Genomic DNA, 17,481 nt, shown 5'->3' with positions numbered 1-17,481 from the left:
AAGCTTTTTTAAATGTATTTAAATCCATAAAGGATCCTCGTCTATAAAAGCCCTTGTCCATGTCTGGTTCTAAGCAGGTTAGCTAAGTTTCTTACGTAACTATTATGATAATCACAAGGCTAACAGCTGTTTGTGCTCCTTTTTATTTTCTTCTCCCCTGCAAGCAGGGGACAAGACGGGTTAAGAAAGTCACGAGGGATATCTGAATACTGTCTGTAGCTTCTGGGAATACACTGCATTTAGAGTAGTAATTCAGGGACCAACAGAAGATTGACTACATCTACTCCACTTTAAATCTGACTCTGTTCCTTTCAAGTTTTCAGTTTGTTTGAACATTTAGAAACAGTATTAAGGTCTTCATTACCCTCCTTTTGGCACCTACAGTTTGCTAGCAGCAGGCCGTTGATGTTTAAGGATTTGCTGTCAAACGTGCTTTGCAGACGCTGCAGCCTGGACAGTGCCCAGCACCCCAGAACCTGTGGGAGTGGAGTAAAAGACTCTCTGAAAACACACCTATTTGCACAGGTTTACTTTTCTTTCTGCAGAACACAGCGAAACAAGCTTCGGACACTTTGCACAATCCCTTTATCTTGGAGCTCTGCAGCCTACACATTTACACATGACATGTTCAATGTCACCACAAACAAGTTCTCCAACATCACAGGTAAGGGCTCCGGCCACACAGATTGTCACAATCACCTCCACGAAGAGCGAGAATTAGATGTATTTGATGAAGTATATTACATGCACCAAACTAATACAGGGGGTTGGGTGATCAGCTCTCCGAACCAACAAGAGATGATGTAGTTGTTTTTTGGGGGTTTTTTTTGAACAAGTCTTGCAGCACAGGGAAGTTCCTGAGCGTGCATGATATGCCAGTATTTAAATAGAATAATCTTTAATGGGCCAGCTTGCTTCAGGCAAACTCACAGAAAAGCCAGTGCAGGCTGCAGCCATTTAAAGATTTAAATAGAAGTGTGCAAAGTTCTACAACCTTTAAAAAAACTTCTTGCGTAGTATTTCACAATTAGTCGAGAAGTCACCTTTCAAATTCGATTCTGAAAAATAATTGCTAAGGTGATACTTTTAGGGTCATACTTTATTGCAGCTGTGCATATGTGCACTCTCCCTCTCTCCTGGTGCCTAATATCACATGGCCCATAGTAAACTGAACTATTATTTTCTCAGTAATTTTCACTTTGTAATTCTGCTATAACTTGCAGTAGATAATCCGCACTAGGATGACTAGGACATCAAATTGTCCATAGCCTCTCCCACTTCATTAAAAAAAGAGAAGCGGTTTTTAGAACAGAGAAGTTTCAAAACTCTTGATTGAATCCCTCCTGTCCCAGAACTGACCTGTCTATATCTGTATCAAACCTAGTGATATTTATCTAAACTGTTCTTTAAAACTTCCCACGATGGAAGGTCCAAACCCTTGCCATAGCCATAATCATCTGAAGGCTTAATTCTCCTTAAAAGTAAAAATTGTGGCCCAGCTGTTTTTTATTGCATTTAAAGCATGCACCTTCTTCGATTATACACCAATTGCCAAACACCAGAAATTGCACTTCTCAATGTTTTATGAGGAAGGCCACAAATATAACTTGCTAGCAGAAACCTGGCAATAAAATACAGTTCTAAATATACTGTGGACAAACCCAGCATTGTTTCCCTTTTCCTAGCTCACAAGCCTCGCTCCTGCTACAAATCTCAATCCTGTTTCTGAAGTAAACAGGACATCTCTACCACTCCTAAGTTCCATAAAGAGGGAAGTATTTGTTTTTAGAAGGTATTCTGTGAAAAAAGCTCTCTTTTCCAAACAGATAGTTACAATGAAATCAACAGGAACACCTGCAGCTTCTAACCAGGATCTTAGAATGTTGGGACATTCAAAACTCAAGTGTTAATAAATAAATATATATATCCTGATTGTGACACTACATATAATTGCTTTTGTCCTGTATTCATAAGCAACATCTGCTCTTCCTTTCACGAGTGGAAGGAATGGCAACTTTTCTCTTCAGAATGCACCTACTGTTAGAAGTCTGCAGTGACCTCATAAAAAGTTATTTCCATAGCCACTAGGCTGTTTGCTTTTGAGTTACTAGTGGTTTCTCATGGAGCAGTATGAGCTCAAAATAGCTTAGCATGGGCCAGGCTCTGGCCACTGCCACCCATTTTTCTATAGTTAATGTCTGTCAAAGGGCTTCCTGTGGCTCTTATTAGGTTCCCTCTTTAACTTCATCTTCTGTGCCTTGATTGACAGTGGAATTAACCTGAATCAGCACTGCCTTCCTCTGACCTCTACACAATGCATAGGTCAGTCCCTGGCCGCACTAGACCTGTACAAACTAACGCAGCCACCATCCCTGCTGGCTGATGAGCGTTTGGGATGCAGGGCTGGCTGAGCAATCCTGCCCAGAGGGGACTTTGCTCACAGAAAGAGCAAAAAGTCTCAAAAGGCTTTAGCAAGCATAAGGAAATTTTGATTTGAGGAAAGCTTCAGCTGAGAAATCTCATTTCAAAAGTGAACCTCAACTATTTATTATACTTTGTTAACAATCCATAGGTATGCAACAGAACCTTTTTTTTAAAAAAAACCAACAACCTAAAATAGCCCAGAAGAGCACAGGCAATGAACTATTCATTTAGCCGCGGCTGAATCATCAGGAAATGTGCACTGAGATATCACTGTGGTTTGTGTAAATCACTGTTGGTACTGCAAACCTACCTGAACTAATGTGAGCGCTCAGATAAACACCTCTGTACAGCTGTGCTGGTTTTGTTCAAACTTGTGTATTTGCTGCCCGCGTTACCATGACAAAGCTTTAGCATAAAGCACCAAACAGATCATGCTACAGTCTATGTTCTAGCATCTTCCTGCATATTGCCTTCAGCTAGCTCAGGTACAGCTGTTACTGTTGCAGCCACACCTTCTGGCTTTGGGGTACGCATACGGCACAGCACCAAACTACACGTTTACATCATTGCCACAATGGAGTGATGATTAATCCAGGCTCGAGTGAATATACAAATCTGCCCTCCTAATTATTATATAGACACAGTTAATTACAAGGGTTTTTTCCTAATTGAAATTATTCTGCTGTCACTTCACATTTGAGGATTTAGCAAGGAAGAGCAGAAAGAAGAGAACCACAGTAATCACTTGTAACAATTAGTTCTGCCAGCTGTACCACACTGCACACAGAATTTACTCCTTGATCTTCAAAACTCCCTACAAAGGATAAGATCCAGTTATCTTCATCTTGCTATGTATCACACCTTCCAGCTCATATAAAATTTCAGGCTGTGTATTTCAAACAATCATTTATCACAGATTTATTTGCTACTGTTCTCATTGACTGACTTTTTCTTCCCGTAAGTCTATGTAATGTTAAAGCTTCCTACTATCATAGCTGCTTTAAATGGGAAAAAAAGCAGACCTCTTTAGAGCAATTAACAACCCTTGTCTTTGTATTCTCCTCTTTATTGTAGACAAGTTTCTCCTTGGACATTTACTCATTTTTGCTACCACCAAGTACAATTCAGTGAGTGCTGCCTTGACTTTCAAGTTTACCTGCCTAACATTCAGCATTTAAAAACCATGCTCATATATAAAAGCCACACTTTTCAGGGATGCTGAATATTTAAAATTCAGCCGACTAGATAGCGAGGGCACCTAACTTAAGATAGTGAAATGGAATTTTAAAACAAAAACAAAAAGCCCCAGAACAAAGTTCTCACTGATTAGTGCTGGCAAATTACAAATAGAACCATTGTACTATCCCTTCCCCTCTAATTACACATTTGTCTCCAACTTTCAAGCTCCTGCATGAAGTACAACCTGTAAAAATATTTGTGAAATGAGAAAATGAAATATTATAGATTCGAAAAATTATATTGAGCTGTATGTATACTTCTAGATGCAGCTAAGTGTATTGGAATTTTTATCTCGGTTCTCAAGCCATCAGATCAAACACCTTCCCTGACAGATGCTTTTTATTCACTTCACATTCCAAATAATCAAAACGTAAATCAGCAATGGTCCTTCCCAAAAACACCTTTTGCATACCTGATCTCTCTTACAGGTAGTGAATCATCTCAGATCTTTCCTCATATTGTTTATTCAGTCATGTTATAATAACACCTAAAGATAACAAATGAAGCTGGTGCCTCATAGCGTAAACGTCCATGTCCCAAAGATCTTACAGTCTTAGGAGCTTCTAATCAAAACCTCAAACTCTTTTAATATGGTTACTAGACAGAAGAAACTAGAAAGAGTTGATAGGAAAAAACCAGAACAAACCAAACCGCCATAGCAGAGTGTATACTAAACACAACTTAAGTTGTTCTGAAATGCTTACACAAAGGTATTACAGCATGAAGTGAGCTTGCTGCTCCTTTGTCTGCAAAGGTTCCACAGAGGTGCTCATACAGCAGGAGTTCCACACCTCATTTGCTTATCTACTACCATCACAGGGAGAAAACTATTTCTTATCACAGCGATACCAACAACTGTGTGTGAGGCCCTTCACAGATACTGATGTTTAGCTGTTCAGACAAGCATTTTTCCTCAATCAGCTATTCTTCATCCTTCCTGGAAAAACAGGCAGCTGGACCTTTTGCTTTTTTCCAAATGTTATTTTGGAGTAGTCTGTGTAACACTGTTACCTCTAACCTACTGGCTTAAAAGCACCTGCTGTAGAGTAGGATTTCAATTTCCTGATAGGTAACAATTGGAAAGAGAACAAAAACCAGAGAAAGTTCCAATAAGATAATGAGATATTAGCAGGGATAAGAAAGTGATTACTCATAGGTGATTACTAAACCCACAATATACCTAGGGAATAATGGGTTTAGGGAGTCTGTAGAGAAAAGATAATTGTTTTGCATTGGCAGAATAAACATCATCATACTTAATACACCTCTGTATCTGAACCCTTCTTTCTCCCTTGCCTGCAAGCCTTTAAGGACATGGAGCTCGAAGTAACAAACAGCTGAAGCTCCAGGAATGCTTCCTGTGATAAACCATCCTAGGAAAAAGTTACCACATGTAACTTAAATGTATTTTAAATGCCTCACCTGGCTGTACAGCCACATTGTATCATGGCCCCTGCTGTTCCTCACATTACAAGACACTGCACTGTATCTAGATTTAGTTAAAAAAAATAACCAAAAAAACCAAAAGAAAACCGAAAACCAAAATAAAAACTTCAGGGCAAATATTTCTATCTGTTTGGTAAAATGATTCCTAATGTTTCGTGTGTGGACAAACTGCAAAACTACGAAGAAATCAAGAGCAAAATTATAAAGGATTACACATGAAGCACTTAGTTCAATGATAGATTAAAAGAATCATTTGAACAGAAAATCACAAATACAGCTCCAAAGTGAGAATCACTGATGGTCATGATATACAGGACTAGATGGTAAAAGTGTACAACAGTGGATGAAATCAACAGATGAAACTGGAATTTCCTTTGCTTGAGGAGTTAAAAACCACAACACATGACAAAGACTGTCAACATGGAGCCTGCAGCAGTAGATGGACTAAGGCTTTGCAAGTTTTTCAAATATACAGGAGAAAGCATAACGAGAAATACTAACTCAACTTTATTTGGACTCGTACTCTAAGTGCTTAGACTGCAAGTTTACTTTTATTAATCTAGTAAATTGTGGCAATTAATTAGAGATCAGTTCCCTTTAAGTATAATATAGAGTACTGGCAGAGTAACAGCAAACATAGCACATGTCAATGCAGTGCTGTAAATAGAATTCCTCTTCATTTGTGTTTCCAGTCTCCGCTCGGTATCACACAATTCTAAAATCACATCTCTCACGGCAGACGCCTGGCCCTTACCCTCCACTGAAGACCTCGGTGTCACCCTTTCTGCAGGTCTAGAATGGACCGCAAGTTTAACACTCTGCATCTCAGAAATCATTTTCGCTATACTTTCCTGCAGACTGTTAAACTGCTGTTGTAAACTCCCTAGACATGAACTGACTTGTTTAGTGTAGTGTAGCTGCTCGTTTAAAGGAATTAAAAGAGAATCTATTTTTATGGAGTCATTCTTGTCTTCTCTAGTTAACAAGGTGCCTTCTTTCATTTCCTGCGATGTCCTTGTTTGCAGCACATTTTTCAGGTCTGCTATGATGTCACTGAGATCCTTCTGCTGTAAGTAGTGGCTGGAGGCCTGTTCTTTGATGGCTTCTTGCAAATTAACTGGGCCCTTCTGTGCTTCCAGCACCAAGACTTTCAATTCTTGCAGCCTTACTCGATTAACATAGGTAGATCCAAGAACACCTATAATGGCTCCCAGTACAGAACCAATAATAGACCAGTTCTTTGTTTTTTCAGCTCTTGTTCGCTCTTTCTCATGGCTTTCTCTTACAGCTGCAGAGAACAGAGAGAATTTTTCTCTCTCAGATTCTTCTGCATTTAAATATGCAGCTCGGTAGCGCTTCTCTTCCTGCAAAAAATATAGTGATTTGAAGGAGAAGGTATAATATGAAGCTATAAAGTCTGTATTAAAAAAAACAAAACAAAACACAACATACCCCCCAAAACGCCAGTGCAGATGAAGGAATGGAAATTAAGAACATCCATCAGTTCTGTTTCAGAAGTTTTCCTTTTAATGTGGGATTTTCCTTATTAATCCTACTTAAGTCAATGAGACATCATTTTAAGTCAAAACTGAGAAATGGAAAAGGTCATCAGGAATTACAGCTGAAGATCCTCTACACAAGAATATGTCACATGCTGATGACAGAAAAGGGGTGTGAGTGGGCAAGGTCTTTCTTTCCCCAAAATGTACACTTTTTCAACCCTGCAAACACTACCACACTTCTTCCTTTCAGTTCTAAATCCCTTAAGTGGAAACTGAAAATAGGATTGGAAAGGATGTCTCAGGTCCATCTCAGAAACCCACACGCTTCTTATCCCTCTGCATTCTCTTCCTTATTCTGCTCACAGACAAATATGTTCCCTTCCTCCCTGTATTTCCCAAAATTATTCTCATTCTTCCAAGCAAGCATTTCTTCTGTAAGACTGCACTACCACTTTACGGACAGTGGTGACTTGAGTTCTACCTTTCTTCACAGTCATGCAGATCTGTATTCTTCTTTAAGTCTCATCCACACAGACCTGATAACTTATTTAGACAACTAAAGCGCTCTAGTTCTTTCCTACGCACTGATCCAGGAGCTCAGTTTAAGCTCAGGCATTGGTACCCACTCCTTGCCTGAGCTTTGCCATAGGTGCACCTGCTTCCAGGCCTGTTCTGTGCTGCTCACAGAACCTGTAGTTTCATCTGGATTTACTGGATTGACTTTGGCTGCTACTTTGTCTTTGTATCTGATTGAGGGACTGCTAATGAACATGTTCCTGTCACCAGCTCTGCCTAGCTCATCCAGCTGAGTTGCTGTAGAAGTGCATCCTCTTCTTGCTTGCCCTCCCTCATGGAGCAGCCTTGTCCTTGCTGCTCTCTGTCAAAAGCTTTACTGAGCTGCCTGGGTGTTGCAGCCACATAGAAAGCAGCTGAGAGTTTTCATGGATTAACAACCAGAAAGGAGCTTCTCTCGTCACATGGAAGGCTAATTCATCGAATCCCAGCTTTTTGTTGACTACAACAATTAATTTTCTAGGCTCGCTATCTTCAGCGTTCTTTTCCAAATTTACTAACCTATTTTAGCATTAACATATACAATTTGCATAGCAGATCAAACCGTCAATAACACTTGACTAAAAGAAGTATCGTAAGAAATTAACTGAGATCACTGTACCTCAGAACTGAACTGCATCTACAAAACCAGTCACTAGTAGCGGAAGCAAAGCACAGAAATTTTCATCGTATTTACCAGTACAAAAATACCAACAAATTACCTGCAGCAACCTGTGTTCCAGAGTAGCCAGTTCTAAATACTGGGTGTCATCCCGAGAGACCCTGTCTAAGCGGTCCCGAATTTCCTTCAGTTTTATCTGTTGGGCTTCTACATTTTCACGAGCCTCTCGTACTATCCCTCGAGCTATCATAAAAATATTTTCAGCCTGAGAAGAAAGAGTGTTTATTTTAGAGACTTATTACCAGACAGATCCAAATCGCTAATTATATGAATTTTGGTGGAACCCAACCCAACAAAACAAACCACACTCCATTTCAATCTATCTATATTTATACATATATTTATATGATGAGATAAATACATATATATAATCAGAGCTGTATTTACTAGTGTGTATAGCCTAGAACACATCCATAATATCTGCACAGTCAAAGCAGAAAAAAAAGATGATTCTCCTTGGAGGATTCTTTTGCATCACAGCCAGTGTTTATACTTCATATAGCTTAACTCATTATTTTAAAATTTCCACATTAGCTCCATGTTTACCTCTGTCACTTTTCCCTGAGCCTCTCGAACTTCATTAATTCCAACAAAATCTTCATATCTGTCCCACCAGCTCTTGCATGTTGCAGACATTTTTTGAAGGGAGTGTTTTCCCATAACGGTCCCAGCTTCTGTCAGCCGATTAAGAAGACCCACGGCCATTTCTGTTGCAGACTTGGCTTCAGGCCTCTTAGGTGCTGACGAGCAGTAAGTCCGCACTATATGTAAATTCATTTTTGGACTCCACTTTATCAACAAATGGTGATACTGCAGACCACAGGACACCGAGGACACGCTTGACTTATATTTCATTGGCCCCATGTCTTGAATTTAATCACTGAATAAAAGTGCTACAAGGATAAAGAAAAAGAAGAATTATTGAAGTATGGCTGATTAATACCTCTTAAAACTACACATGTGGACCAAAACAAATAAAATTCAAGAATGGCTAAACCATCACTAGTTTTACACCCTTACTTACCTAAAGAACTTTCCACAATTTTCAACAAAGGGCAGTACTGCCAGATTCCTGCTTTTCTGCTGTTTGTAAGTACTCCCACCATGCTTCTCACTGCGTGAATAGCAATCACGTGTAGATCTCAGCACCAGCAGGAGTAACTCCAGAGTAATTTAATGCTTTGGCACAGAAGCAACTGACATATGAAATTTTTCCTTGCACTTTCACACTTGAGTTTGGTGTACCGCGTCACAGGTACTAACAATTCTGCAAAAGAACACAAAAAGAAAAAAAGACAGAGAGGGGGAAAAAACACTTGGTAAGAAAAAAAGCGGGGCTTCATCATTCCCTTTACCTCACACTCCACAGATACACGAAGTGTTGAAGAATGCAAAGGCAAGAACACAAAGGACAGGCAGAAAAGACGTAACTGCTGAACTGAGCAAAGTATTCTCGTGAGACTGCCTACAAAAGTAAAATGAGGAAGAGCCACAAGATCAGAAAAATATCAGGCAGTGAACACACAGCTAGGGCTGCATTTCAAATTGAGCTTAAAATCCTTGCTTATACTGTAAAGGAGAATGCAAAAGAAGACTGCTAGTTACAGGTTATTGTCTATTGGTTTTTAAAGAAGATTTTAATTTTCTACTGAGCGCATTCCTCTAAAAACTTTAAATGGGAAAACTTTCAAATAAGGTTTTATATGAAATTTGAGTATGAATATACCAGGTTTTGACTAATATGACATAAACCCATGGATTACTGAGAATGCTCAATAGCTGCTGCACAGTTTTTCAAAATTATTTTATAACAGTTTTCCACATTAATTTTAGGTGGCTAATGATATCATGTATGTGCAAATACAGGCATCTCCACATAGAAGAATTCTTCCTACTGGAAGATATTTTTAATCAGCTTTTAGCTGGCGACCGATTCTGAACACCACAGGTTTATTCCTTGTTAAGTATTTCTAACAAACAGCAATAACATCAGGCAGCATTGTGAAGATCTTAGCAGTCGTTTTATATGCATAATATGGTAGATCAAAACCACAAAAACATGGCAGTGAAGTAAGTTCTCTCTCCTACCAGCAGAATTCATACATCTTACCGTTGCAACACCCACTGTACATTGCAGGCCACGTACCAAAACCTCAGCTCAACTTTGTCCATCCTAGACCACAAGATTTCCCTCATTTAATTGCACCACTCATGCAGAGTTTTACCAAATATTCAGGCTATTGAGACAGTATAGCAAAAAGGGAAAGCTGAGATTTTAAGAAGAATTACTACGTAGACCGTTGCAATCAGCCTGCAAAGTAATCTGAGTGAACAGGACCTCAGACAGTTATGAAAGCTTAATGAGGTAACGTGCCTTGTCCTCTCCTGCTTCCCTTGTTCCCTGCGCCTGCAGTCCTTGACAAATACTCTGGCAAACGGGTTACACCCCAGTTGCTACGCGCACTGGGCATGGGTGACAAATAAGGTTGGCTTTAGCGGGCCCTACCTTATTTTGCAGCAGTCCCTTCTGTCACGGTCAAAATGTAAACCCCCACCTTGCGACACGGCCCCGCCCCACACACTCCCCACCGAGGGGGGTTACGGGTCAGGTTCTCCCACATGCCCGCCCCTCCCTGCCGGCGGGGCCCTCTCACCGCACCAGGGCCACCCGGCTGCGATCCCGCACCTACGGGCAGCACGGCGAGGCCGCCGCCGCCTCCAGCCGCCGCCTCCAGCAGCCGCGCCCGGGCAGCGCCCCGGCCGCAGACGCGGCCCCGCGGGGGAAAGCGGCCGGCCGGGGGTCCCAGCGCCGGCGCTCACCCAGGCCGCGCCCGCCAGCGCCAGGGGCGCTCCGTGCGCGGCGGCGTCCGGGCCCGGCCGCTCCTTCCCACCGGGCAGCCGGTCCCGAGGAGCACGCCGAGCTGTCGGCCCCCGCCGCTGGCCCGGGCCGCGGCAGTTCCCCCTACCTGCCCGGGGCGCCGGCCCGGTGCCTGAGGCGGAAGCGGCGGCGGAAGCGCTACGGCGGCCGCGCGGGGCCACGCGGAAGCGGCCGCCGGCGGCGCGAGCGCGCGCGCAGGGGGGCGGGGGGCGGCGCGGCGGAGCGGAGCGGAGCGGAGCGGGCACCATGTCGGGCCGAGAGGGTAAGGCCCGGCCCGGAGCCCCGGCGCCGCCCGCCCCCCGCGCCCTCCCTGCCCCTCACTGTCTCTGTCTTTGCAGGTGGCAAGAAGAAGCCGCTGAAGCAGCCGAAGAAGCAGTCGAAGGACCTGGACGAGGTAGGGCGGGGGGGGAGGGGCGCGGCACCGGGCCTCCCCCGCGGGCTCTCCGAGCTCAGGTCGCCCCTCGGCTCGGCCTGCTATCGCGAGACACGCGTTACGAAGCGTCGTTGCGACGGCACGACCGAGGGCCGTGAGGGCCGGGGGGCGAGGCGCGGCGCTGCCCGCGTTCGCTGCTGCCACCCCCGTGCCGGGCCCTGGCCCACGGCGCCCGGTGCCACCGGGAAGGCTGGCGTGCCCCTGCCGCAGCAGCACCGGGCCGCGAGCTGAATCGTAGCAAACCGACACCGTCACAAGAGCCTAGGGCAGGATACAAGGAAGGGGGATTACCGAGAAGTGCAAACAGATTAGGTACGAGTGACTCTCGTTAGAGATATTTAAACATAAGGGCTCAGGGTGTGGACATAGGCTGTTATTTCCGAGGTTCGTGGAGGATGGATGAGGCACCGGTGACTGGAAAAAGACAAATACTGTATCTCTTCAAAAAAGGGAAAAAAACTCCACCACCCGAGCTTTCTAAATAAGCTTTATCGTTAGAGAAAAGGTAGAACCAATTACGTGCTTACAAGGATCCAAGTTACAATAATGTAAAAATTAATACCCAGTATAGTTTTTAGTAAAACTGTGTCAAACAAAGGAAATTCTGTTCTGTAGCAGGGCAGTGTTCTGTGTATGAGGAGAAAACCAGCAGATACGAGGTTCTTGATGCTAGCTCATGTAATGGTCTCAAATGCAAGGCAGGAACGGGACCTCAGAAGGCGATGGAAGGTGACCATGCAGCTTGCTGGAGTGCCACACTCTGCAAGCAATTACTAGCAGTTCAGTGTCTGCCTGCAAGGACTACTGAGGGGCTTTGCAAGATTTTGTGTTAGATCGGAGTCCAAGTAAAATTTTGATTAGTGCCTCGGTTGCCTGACAATGTGGCTTACTCTCTTGGTTGAAAACAAAATCTGGAGGGGCCACAGACTCTCAGAGGACAAGACTAGTGGTCAAAGTAATCTTAACAAATTGGAGAAAGTTTGAAAAAATTGATTGATTTAATGAAGCATGTATGCTAAGTCCCTTTCTTTGGTAACACTCATCACCTTATAAAATACAAGGAGAATGACTAGCTAAACTGCAGGTCCACCTGAAAGGATTTGAGACTTAGAACATACACTGAACAGGAACTGCAAAATCAAGTACTGCAAAAGAACAAAATCATACAAGATGTATAAACAAAATCATACAAGATTTATAAACAAAATCTGGTGTGTCACACATGATGGAATAGTATTTCTTTTCCTCTCAGCAGTGCAACACTGCAAGCACTTGGGGGCAACACTTTGCAAGAAAAAAACCCACACAGATGTGGGTAAACGGGAGAAAATTATTTACTAGAAAAGACACGTTTGTCTACAGGGGAAAAAAAACCCAAAGCAGTGGAAAACCTGGGGAGTGAAACAAAATATTCTCTTCTGTGTGCAGTAGGTCGGGGAAGTAATAGGCTTACATTGCAGCAAGGGAAGCTTTAACTTAAAGAAGAGGAAAGCTTTCCAGTTATAAAGGTTGTTGAGCCATGGACTGGACTGGTGAAGAGTCTGTAGAATCTCAGTTGTTAAGGTCCTTTGTTTAGCTACCCCCAAATCCTGAGTGCCAAGGAAAAAGACTATGGTCCCTGTCAGCCTTGATGTCTGTGAAGAATGTGTATCCAAGGGATAGAGTATGTCTGAGCTCTCCTGAATTCTGGAGGCTGTTCTAGCAGGGGTGCTCAGCAGCTGGCTTGCCTGTACAGTTTGCCAGCAGTCTCATTAGATTTCTTGGAATCAATACAAATGTATTAAACCCAGGAAAAATAGTGACATAAGCGTGGAAGGAGATTTTTTGAAATTAATGCATTTTTTAGGTAAAAGCAACCTTTTTTTCTTACACCCTATATAATCCAAGTTTCATTGTTAGACAGCACTTTTGCTCTTGGCTCCTAGTATTGCTGGTGGCATTATGGCATTAATGAATGGTTTTGGTGCAAACATCTACCATTCAGAGGGCAGAATGAGATTATGCCATAGAAAATGATATTTGTTTAATTTCAGAAAGGATCAAACATAGAAAGTTAAAAAAGTTTAGTCATTGCGTTCTGGTACAGCAAAAAAACTTTGTCATAGTTCTGCAAGGTTTTGTATATTTAATAGTATTTAGCTGTCTTGCATCAGTTCACTCAGGTTTTTATTGCTGTTAGAATATGACATTTTTTACTCATTGCTTGTCAGTTGTTTTTGAATTCTTTTGGGGAGGAGATGTTAACAAACTCTGTTATTCTTTTCTTTAGACAGATCTGGCATTTAAACAAAAGCAGAAGGAGGAGCAAAAGAAACTTGAGGAGATGAAAGCAAAGGCTGCTGGAAAAGGGCCCCTCAGTAAGTGAGGTGCCATACTGACAGGAAAAATGGAGGGCTTGCTGGCTTCAAAAATTTAATGTTTTTGCTTGACAAACGTAAAAAGGCATGTACCTTTAGGTTATTCAACACACACCAGTAAGTCAATGGCAGGTGCAGATGATAAGAAACAAATAGAGGCTAATTTTTTTTCTTTCCTTCACTGTGCAATTTCATCCCAAAACTGCTGATGCAGGTTCTGGTTTAGCAGGTACAACAGTGTTTCTGGCATGCTAACCTCTGCTGGTGGGATGGTGTAGAGACATTTCTACTCTTGCTTCAGTATAGCATCTTTTTCTTTCCAGATATATTGCATGTAGGCTTTGCCACGGTCCTGAAAGTTAAACAAATCCAGTACTTGTTCTCTGAGAGGATGAATTTCTTCAGGAGCAGTAGATTCCTGGCAGAAGAAAAAAAGTGACTGGAAATTAGTGTGGCTTCAACCCTTTTGCCTAAGTCACTGTAAAGTACACTGTGTCACAGAAAGTCTGCAGGGTGCATCCTGATGGTGCATTGAGCCTAGTCTTTGTCTCAGTGATAGTAGAATAGTGTTAATGTGAGTCTGAGATTAGCAGTGATCAGATTAGAGATGTTAAAAGGGTGCACCCTGCCCATTCCCTCTAGGTGTTTTTGACCTGTGGTCTGTTAATGTGACTAATGGCTATTCCGTTCTGTAAAGACTTTACACTTTGTTTCATATTCTTCAGCAAGACTTTAAACTTTACACTTTGTTTCATATTCTTCAGCAAGCTTTCAGTCTTGCAAGGTCCCGGAAAGACCCTTGTAGCAATCCCATAGCAATTTAGTGTCACTAGCAACCTTTGCTATGGCATCTTGTCAGGTGCTGTTTGAAAATATGAAGTCCCTTGGATTCACTTCATCCATACACTTAATGATACCCTTAGAGTTTCAGCAGGTCAGTGAGGAAGGATTTACTATTTACAGGAGTCCTTTTAACTTCCACAAGACGGAGTTTATCCATTTGCTTTGTTACAGACTGTTATCTTCTTGGAGACAAGGTCAGGGTCACCGGTTTATAGTTCCACAGTTCTTTGCAGACCCCTTTCTTTATCTGGGAGCTATGCTGGCAATCTGAGAGTCCTCTGATATAGTGGCTGTAATTATAAGTTTCAAATCTCAGTCAACAGTTCTGCATTTTCACATTAGAGTTTGCCAGTGCTCTTGGAGGGAGTGCTATCCAGTTCCACTGACTTGGGATATTTCTTGTTTACTTATCTCCAGTTGATGTAGCTCCTCTGATTTATAAGCCTACAAAAAATGTGCTGGGTGTGGGACTCAAATGTCTTTGGTATTGCAGCCCAATAGGGAGCCTTTCTTCTGTGTCCTTGCCATCCTAAACTTGCTCTGTGTAAAGCACTTCAGCTTACAGATTTCTTTGTAGTTCTTTCTTGCCATTATTACTCTGCCTATTTCTAGACTGAATTTAGTCATCTGGTCCTTGTCCAATGCTTGCCAAAGCAGATAGTGGTTATTATGTTATTGTGGGAGAACTAGGCTATTCCCAAGAACATCAGCAAGGCAGCATTGTTAGTCATATTGCAGTGCAGGGTCTGGTGTTGACCATCAGCCCTTGCAGCCTACCTTGCTATAGCCTTGCTATTCTTTTTTCCTTTCCACTGGTCATATGTGACACACGCTGTAAAACCCAGCATTTACAAAAAATGCCACACTTGTTGCTGTGTTAATATGTTGTGTTCTTTCACCCTGTTTTAGTCTCTCCAGTAACAGGGACTACAGAGAACAAACAGTTCCAGATAATTGGAATTCTCATAATTCCAGCACCTGCTTCTGTAGAGCTTTGATCCCAGCTGGAGGCTCTGGTTGCTGTAGGGATACCGATGCTTTTATTCCATTAACCTTGAATTTGATTTGAACAGACTATACTTCTGCTGTATAGGAAATAAACAATGGAGGGTGTCCATGGAAGAACAAAGGAATTGTTGAAATACTTAGTTCTGTTGCAGATTTTATGGGGCATATTTTGTTCCAGGAGAAACTTGGTTTCTAAAGATATTAATTCAGAGTAAAGTCTGTGATCACAAACAAAAGAGTAACACGTGGGAAAACAATTTCCTAGTGGGGATCTGAGTTGTAGTCAGTCTAGTGGGGATTTGACTTTATGAGGAACTAAATTTGTAGCTAAGCTCTGTAACAGTTGTCTAACCAGTTGTGTTGTTTCTTTTGGCAGCCAGTGGTGGAATAAAAAAGTCTGGCAAAAAGTAGCTTGATCAAACTGCGGGGTAAGAAGCAATCGAGTTACTCAATGGATCTGCAGACATCAGAGAGTCATGGAAATTCACTATCATTTGGGAAACATTGTACATTTTGTTTAGTCAGAATAAATCTTTTTTGTTAAGATGTGATATTTTCTCTTTACCTGTAGGTTTTGTTTTTTAAAATGGCATTACTGTTTTGTACTGGAAATGAAACTTTAACTGAAGACCATTTGTGACCCTGTGTAGCCCGAGTGCATCTGGTGGTTTGGTAGTCATTTGTGAGAATAAATTTCAACTTCTGCTGTCTTTTGACAACGGGAGTCAGGGCTCGAGTGTTAAAATCTGCAGTTTTGATCTGGAGGCTTAGGTATGGCTGCAGTTGTCCAAGCTGTGGCTGTATCAGCGCCTGCTCTTGAAAGAGCTAAAAGTTTTCTCTGAAAAGGCTGGATTGTACTTCTGTTGCCAGCAAAGTGGTTACCTTTGGGTCAACCACTATCCCAAACAATTTTCATATTGTACTACTCAAGTACACTGTGGTGCTATGCCCTATAGTCCCAGTGACTGCTGAACCTACACTTGCCTTTGTCTTAGTCACCTACACTTAGTTTTCCTTCAGCTTCTGCGTACTGACAACATCACGGCTCCTTTACAGTTGCAGCAGTGCCTTTGAGGGGGAAGAGAGGTGAACAGTGCTTACGCGACTACAACTTAATTTTTGAAATGAATAGCAGCGCCAGTATGCTGGGTATGGAAACTTCAAGGAACGGATGTGATGCTCCAAAGGCAGGAATTAATAGTGAAAGAATGAATGTAGAGCACTTCCTACCTGAGCGGGATGCAGACTGCTCCCATGTCAGGAAAGGCAGCCGTTCGCTGCAAGCAGGGATTGCTTCTGTAAGCAGCAAGGTTCTTTGGCTGCATCTGTGGGGAGGCATGGCAAACGCGAGGCCACATTCTGGGCTCATAAAGAACAGGCCACGGATGTTGGTTGTCAGCACACAAAGTGCTGCTGAGAGGGTTTCTGTGTTAAAAGGAGGTCATTCTAGAGGGCCGGGGGCGTTATGTGCTGAGGGTAGGGTGTTCAGGGGACGCACCATTCGTCATCCTCTTGGAACACGAGGCCCTGTCTCTGCAGGGCTGGGATGGCAGGTGCCCACGACGCCTGGACGAAGCTGGGGCAGGCCGTGCCCCGCCATTAGCCCTGGCCCCGCCATTAGGCAGGGCCTGGCACCCCATCAGCACCACGCAGGTTGCAGCGCCCCCCCGCGGCCATGAGCGGCTCCGCAGCGCGGCGGAGGGCAGCTCCGCGCGTGCGCCCCGCTGCTCACCGCCCGCTGCTCTCCGGGCCTGCGATCTCAGGTGTGCGGCGAGCGCACGCGCAGCGCTCCCCGCCGGCCGCGCCCGCCGCGGGGAAGGGTCGCTCCCTGCGCAGCGGCGGTGCGGCTCCGCGCGGCTCCGGCCACCGGTGACCGGGCCCAAGCTTGGACTGCGTGCGCTGCCCCCGGCTGTCCGTGGGGCGGCCGAGCCGTGCGCTGCCCTTGTGCATGCGCCGTGCGGCGGGAGGTGCCACTGTGCGAGGGCGGGCGCGGCCCCCCGGGCCCCTGCGGCCGGGCGCCTCTCCCACCAGCCGGGACGTGTGTAGCCTGGTCAGAGAGGCGCTGGTATGCGGGGGCTCCGCCTGTGATGGCAAGCTGCCGGTGACTTCCTTCGGAG

At 43.7% G+C, this 17,481-nt stretch overlaps 1 protein-coding gene and 1 long non-coding RNA gene across 7 annotated transcripts; one reads left to right on the top strand and one right to left on the bottom strand.

Moving 5' to 3' along the window:
• Window positions 1-830: 830 nt before the first annotated feature.
• CCDC51 (coiled-coil domain containing 51) lies at window positions 831-10,875 on the bottom strand. Of its 6 annotated transcripts, none has more exons than XM_037384675.1 (5): window positions 10,812-10,832; window positions 8,870-9,310; window positions 8,392-8,738; window positions 7,886-8,050; window positions 831-6,473 (listed from the first exon to the last, which is right to left on the bottom strand). In XM_037384675.1, exons 3-5 carry the CDS (start codon window positions 8,707-8,709, stop codon window positions 5,697-5,699), a joined length of 1,260 nt encoding a protein of 419 aa, XP_037240572.1. In that variant the 5' UTR covers window positions 8,710-8,738; window positions 8,870-9,310; window positions 10,812-10,832; the 3' UTR covers window positions 831-5,696. The 6 variants fall into 6 exon arrangements, with proteins under 6 accessions (XP_037240572.1, XP_037240575.1, XP_037240577.1 ...); XM_037384678.1 differs by lacking the exon at window positions 10,812-10,832 and adding an exon at window positions 10,500-10,792 and having other exon boundaries at window positions 8,870-9,112; XM_037384680.1 differs by lacking the exon at window positions 10,812-10,832 and adding an exon at window positions 10,532-10,553 and having other exon boundaries at window positions 8,870-9,112.
• Window positions 10,865-15,915, top strand: LOC119146670. Its single transcript, XR_005103812.1, has 4 exons — window positions 10,865-10,985; window positions 11,062-11,117; window positions 13,426-13,513; window positions 15,741-15,915. It is a non-coding gene; the product is annotated as an uncharacterized LOC119146670 (long non-coding RNA).
• Window positions 15,916-17,481: the final 1,566 nt, after the last annotated feature.

Source organism: Falco rusticolus, chromosome 4, assembly GCF_015220075.1.
Source record: "Falco rusticolus isolate bFalRus1 chromosome 4, bFalRus1.pri, whole genome shotgun sequence".
NCBI lineage: Eukaryota > Metazoa > Chordata > Aves > Falconiformes > Falconidae > Falco > Falco rusticolus.
This window is presented reverse-complemented; position numbering and strand designations above follow the sequence as displayed.

Bases quoted from the DNA above. Each gene is read 5' to 3' on its own strand.
- CCDC51 (XM_037384677.1), bottom strand. From the start codon at position 8,709: ATGGGGCCAATGAAATATAAGTCAAGCGTGTCCTCGGTGTCCTGTGGT. The intron at 8,051-8,391 runs GTAAACATGGAG...CTTTCTTCTCAG, and splicing joins CTCAGGGAAAAGTGACAGAG to GCTGAAAATATTTTTATGAT. The intron at 6,474-7,885 runs GTAATTTGTTGG...TATTTTTTGCAG, and splicing joins TGGAACACAGGTTGCTGCAG to GAAGAGAAGCGCTACCGAGC.